Source organism: Schizosaccharomyces cryophilus (assembly GCF_000004155.1).
Source record: "Schizosaccharomyces cryophilus OY26 unplaced genomic scaffold supercont4.6, whole genome shotgun sequence".
In the NCBI taxonomy this organism is placed as follows: domain Eukaryota; kingdom Fungi; phylum Ascomycota; class Schizosaccharomycetes; order Schizosaccharomycetales; family Schizosaccharomycetaceae; genus Schizosaccharomyces; species Schizosaccharomyces cryophilus.
In genome coordinates this window covers 23,474-28,396 of record NW_013185629.1, presented here as the reverse complement: position 1 = coordinate 28,396, position 4,923 = coordinate 23,474, and the positions used below count along the sequence as shown (strand labels likewise).

Here is a 4,923-nt window from a genome sequence, read left to right as displayed (position 1 = left end):
TTTTTTAACGCTTCTCTGACCGTTTTTATGGAAGTCGCAGCAACTACTTTCTTACAGAAACCTGCTCCAATCCATTGTTTATGTTTTTCATTTAACGAAAAGAAACGCAAGCAGCAAAAGTTGTATAAGGATGTTTTTGATTGTCGATACAGTGTCAAATCTCATAGATAGTGGGGTACAGCAAATACGTAATAACTATCATTTTGCAAAGCCTCGTCACGTCTCGCAAAACGGAAGAAATGACTGTTCCCATCTCATCGTCGCATTCTCTTTCTGCACAAAACAAACCTCAATTGGAGCAAAAAAGAGAGCTCCCTAATGGTAAAATAAGGGAAAAACTGTTAAACACGGAGTCATGAGGTTTCAAGTTCATTTATGAGTGAAAAGCGAGAATGGACGAACGAAGCTTGGAAAAATGACAATAACGTAGGAAAAATGGAACCCAACGACACCAATTTCTCTGAATACGACAATTCGAGGAAAAGCTCGCTTCACTTGGATTTGCCAAGTTACTCAGAAGTTTGTTATAACAGTGGAGATGATTTGGAGAAGGGTTTGTTTACACCTATTCCTCCTACTTATAAACAACTTCAAATGAGTAACAGAGACGAATATGATGATAATCAAGTCCATACGGATGAAGCTCATGGACGCATGGCAGAACCCGTGCCAGACAGATCATGGGGAAGCTGTATCCTCGATTGCATCTGCATGCCGGTACGTCCCCGATTAGCACCAGCGGGCACATTGAAAGAAGCAGGATATTTTCGATGTTTTATGTGTTATCTTTATACGTCTGCTTTTATTTTCTATTTACTTTTCAAATATTCTGATAAATTGTCAGAGTTTATAAAGGATTCATCTTTGTCTAAGGAAATTGCTTTACCTTTGCTTGGTGGATTGATTTTAGTTTTATTTTTTATTTCCGCTGTAATAATTTCTCGTAAGTGATTTGCATTCATCGGAAAAGCAAATTGAAGTACGTTGGATTTCTTGCTAACTTGAGTGTTTAGTTGTGTTGGACATCATCGTTTGGTGTATATCTATGGTTCCAGATTTGGCTGCGTTTCTCTTAGGAAGAGTATTTCCGTACTTCTGGAGAAAATTTATACTGCCTTTGACAATCATTTTCGGTTATACAACTAATCAAAGCTTTGGGATTGATTCAGATTCAACAAATACCGTTGAACTTGACGAGCTAGAAGCTAGTGTTGAGACTCCAACATCTGCACCTAACAATGTTGAAGTGTCAAGTTCTCCTCTTGGGAAAAGCCCTACCAAAGCAAATCATTCAAAAAAGTCTGTTGGGCATTCTGCAAGAGAGCAAGAAATAGAGTTGCAAACTTTTGGAGACACAGGTTCTCCGAGTTTGAACGATCATACAAAGTAATGTTTTTATGCTATGCCCATTTTATTGAATGGTTGTTATTGTCAGCGTGTCAGTGTCCATTTGAGATTGAGATTGAGATGTCTTACGAGCAGAGACATGCTTAATTTGTTTCCGTAGAAACTCGGGATTGTTAGCTAGCCTGGCCCTTATTAGCAACTAACTTTCCTGTTGTTTTTGGTGCTTGTTTCCAGTCATCTCTGCTTCCTCCTTTTTCATGAAAGTTGTTTAAAATATCAATACAACATATTGTTTTCTATAAGCTTTGACCGAAAGGTGAAATCGTAGTTTATGATGGTGAGTTTGTCCAAAAGTAACACAATAACCAAGGATTCTATTGAAACTGCAAAATCATGAATTTGTTACTTTTCATTTGAAGAATTGATTTAAAGGTGCTAAAAATGTATATCCGTTTTAAAACACCTTTGACTTTGTTCCTTAATCTATAAATGCTGCTTTTTCCTCTGCACTTTACCCAAAAAAAAAAAGTTTCGATTGGAACAGTAAAAACTAAATCTGCCAATTGACATGCAACCTATGAGATTAACGGTTCACGAGAAATAAACCTATCAGAATCAAGAAATCAAAAAAAAAAGTCTGATGAGAGAACAAAAGATGATTACCATTTCAAAAACACCGTATACCAATCATGAATACCGAATATCGATATGAGATATAGGAATTATGATGACCATCAGGAGTTTGACAAATAAAATAGATTGCGTAATCTATATCAAAAGACCTATATAAGCTGTTTGTCTACAGTCAGAATCTTCAGATTGAAAGATTCGACTAGTGTGGATAATGAACATCATCTACAAACTTTCATTTAGTTTACCAGATCCTGGACGTTATAGCTCCTAAATATGTAATACAACCAAGTGCAATTCAAAAAAGTATACAACTAAAGTTGTTTATTACACTCGATTTACATTCTCATAACGTGTGAGATTATTATCGTGACCAGCGGCGTATTCTAAGAACAATAATCTTAACAAATTATCTTTCGTAATACCGACACCAGCACACCGCCCGACGATCATCAATGCGCTAACACTCGTTAACCATCTAACGAAGCTGAAGACATCCCTAATTCCACTTATCTTTTCGCCTCGCAACTCAAATAAACAAACAAAACAACTACCAACACCTTTTCATTGTGACCAATAGTTGCTACACACTTCGCTTTCGCTGACCCTTTTTCAAGAATGAGTCAAGATTTATTTACGAACCCATTTGGAATTCCTCCACCATCTGATGATTCTGATGCTTCCTTAAGCCGTTTCATAGCTGAATTCTCACAGGCGATTCCCCAGGATCAGTTTGATTCGTTTAGAAGCAAGTTGACGAGCCTTCATGAAGCAGTTGCATCCAAACTTCGAGGAGAGACTCGTCCACAAGATAACATGTCTGAAATTCGTGGGATGCTTCAAGCTCTTTACCAGAAGGTTAATAATCTAGAAGATGGACAATCTAGCCTCAAAGAAGATATGATTCAAGGACAAAATAGCATCGCTGAACGTTTATCTATGTTGGAAGGACGATTCGACACTTTTTCTATCAGTTTTCATGCCCTTAACGGTGAACAATTATCACGCATCAGAAACGTTGAAACCAAAACTAACGAAACAAGGACCTCAGCACAGAGATCTGAAAACATTATCAACAGAGAGTCTTATAAGGATACAAAGCCGATTCCATTTATTAATGGACAAGAACCTCCTTCTAATCTGCCTGAGTTAAAAACTATTTCCGATGTTGATAACTTGAATCCAAGCCAGTTGAAAACATATCTGGAGGGATATGGCTGTAAGTATGTTGAGAATGAGCCTCAAACGTCTCTCAAAAGAAAAGTTTCAGATGTGGCTGGATTTATCAAATGTCCTCATGATAATCTTTACGAGTTTTCAACCCTCCAGGACATAGGAAATCAAAGTAGTACACCAAATCGAATACTCAGATCTCGTCATAATTGATGGATGCATTGACCTAAATTGAAAGCTTTTTCGTTTCATTTTTACTCTGAAGTTATCTGAGATCCTTGGACTGTGCATTACAATAAGCAGAGTGCCGTGGTCGATGTGAAGGCTCAGAGATTTCAACTGTTCTATTTTAATTTTTATTTATTTATTCGCCTTAATATTATTTCATTATGGTCTAAAAAAAAAAGACCATTAACGCTTGAATTAAAGAAATACTTTGTCTAATTTCCCCAGTTCTCTCGAAATTGAGCATTATGTTTATCATTGTTGATTTATAAGTGCAACCTATACAAAACGTTACAATTATTGGATAAAGTAGATAAAGTAGCTGAATTCATCGTTGCAAAACAGCTGTTATTTTGGTCCTTTTCTCTGCGAAAAATGAAGAAATTGGTCTTCAAAAACAAAAAGCAATGAATAACAAAGAAAAATTCTTGTAACAAAATTATTCTGGATGAAAATAATATATTAAATGAATGTGTAGTACCAAGGATATTCGTGTATATTCAAAATCTTCTCTTTGTCTGTCATTCATTACGGTGAAATAGACAGGATTTCTGAGAGGAGATATCCTATATTACGATTCCCGCGTACATCCAGAGTGGGAATGGTCCTCTTTGGTACGTAGTAAAGCAAGGGGCTAGGCCAAAGTACCTTCTGCATACCCTCAAGCGAGACTGGTAATGTGGGAGTACCGATGATGTAGACTTAATTGAAGAGGAAGTTTCCAAGGCTGATATTGTCTTTCATTCTGCTGCTAGTGATGAACATATACCATCGGCAAGAGCAATCGTTCGAGGCTTGAGTCGTCGCCAAGCCAAGAATCCTGCCTACTATATTCATACTTCTGGTGCATTGGCTCTCGCGGAAGAGACTTTATTCACCAGAATGGAGAGTGTTTTGACACGATTTACGACGATTAGGATCATGTAGAGGAGTTGACCTCACTTCCAGATCATCCATCGCAAGGTAGATAAAGTTGCCATTGTCGCTCCGGCTGTCATCTATGGCATAGGTCGGGGACCGGATAAGAAGAACTCGTTTCCGCTATTTGAGTTATTTTTCAAACACAAATAGATCTTTGTGGTTGGAAAAGGTGATAACATTTGGCATAATATCCATCTGCAGAATTTAAGCAAGCTCTACGTTCTACTGGCAGAAGCTGCTGTGAATGGTGTTGAACGTGCCACTTGAAACGAAAAAGGGTATTACCTGACAGAAAGTGGTTTTTATGTGAATTGCGACATGCTGCGGTTGGCTGCTGAAATATTGCATAAGAAAGGCTTTATTCCACCGCCAGGTATTGAATACATGACTACAGAGGAAAGCGAAAGGATATCCCAATGACTGAAAATAATAGTGGGTGTAGATTCCAAAGGTGTTGCTATTCGTGGAAGGAAGCTACTAGGCTGGGAACCCAACATGCCAAGCTTTAAAGACGAGCTCGAGAATGCTTTGGATACGAACACACTGCAATTCGACCTCGTCTAGAAGGTTATTAAAACCTTGATATAAATCCATCCTAAATCTACACAATCTGGGCTCCATATTCTT

The 4,923-nt window shown here is 37.7% G+C and overlaps 2 protein-coding genes across 2 annotated transcripts in view; both read left to right on the top strand.

Moving 5' to 3' along the window:
- SPOG_05764 (uncharacterized protein) overlaps nucleotides 1-2,292 on the top strand; it is a gene marked incomplete at its 5' end in the record, with an annotated part of 2,835 nt that extends 543 nt beyond the window's left edge. The window contains 2 exons of the mRNA XM_013169606.1: nucleotides 361-943; nucleotides 1,014-2,292. Coding sequence (XP_013025060.1) covers nucleotides 361-943; nucleotides 1,014-1,390 — 960 coding nt within the window. The 3' untranslated portion in view covers nucleotides 1,391-2,292. The remainder of the gene's footprint in view (nucleotides 1-360; nucleotides 944-1,013) is intronic.
- A 511-nt stretch (nucleotides 2,293-2,803) lies between these two features.
- SPOG_00891 (uncharacterized protein) lies at nucleotides 2,804-3,885 on the top strand. The gene has a single exon (XM_013169162.1). The coding sequence runs from the start codon at nucleotides 2,812-2,814 to the stop codon at nucleotides 3,361-3,363; it is 552 nt and encodes a 183-aa protein (XP_013024616.1). The 5' UTR covers nucleotides 2,804-2,811; the 3' UTR covers nucleotides 3,364-3,885.
- The last annotated feature ends 1,038 nt before the right edge of the window (nucleotides 3,886-4,923 follow it).

What these genes read in the sequence shown, in the direction of transcription:
- SPOG_00891 (XM_013169162.1), top strand. Translation starts at nt 2,812, where the DNA reads ATGCTTCAAGCTCTTTACCAGAAGGTTAATAATCTAGAAGATGGACAA.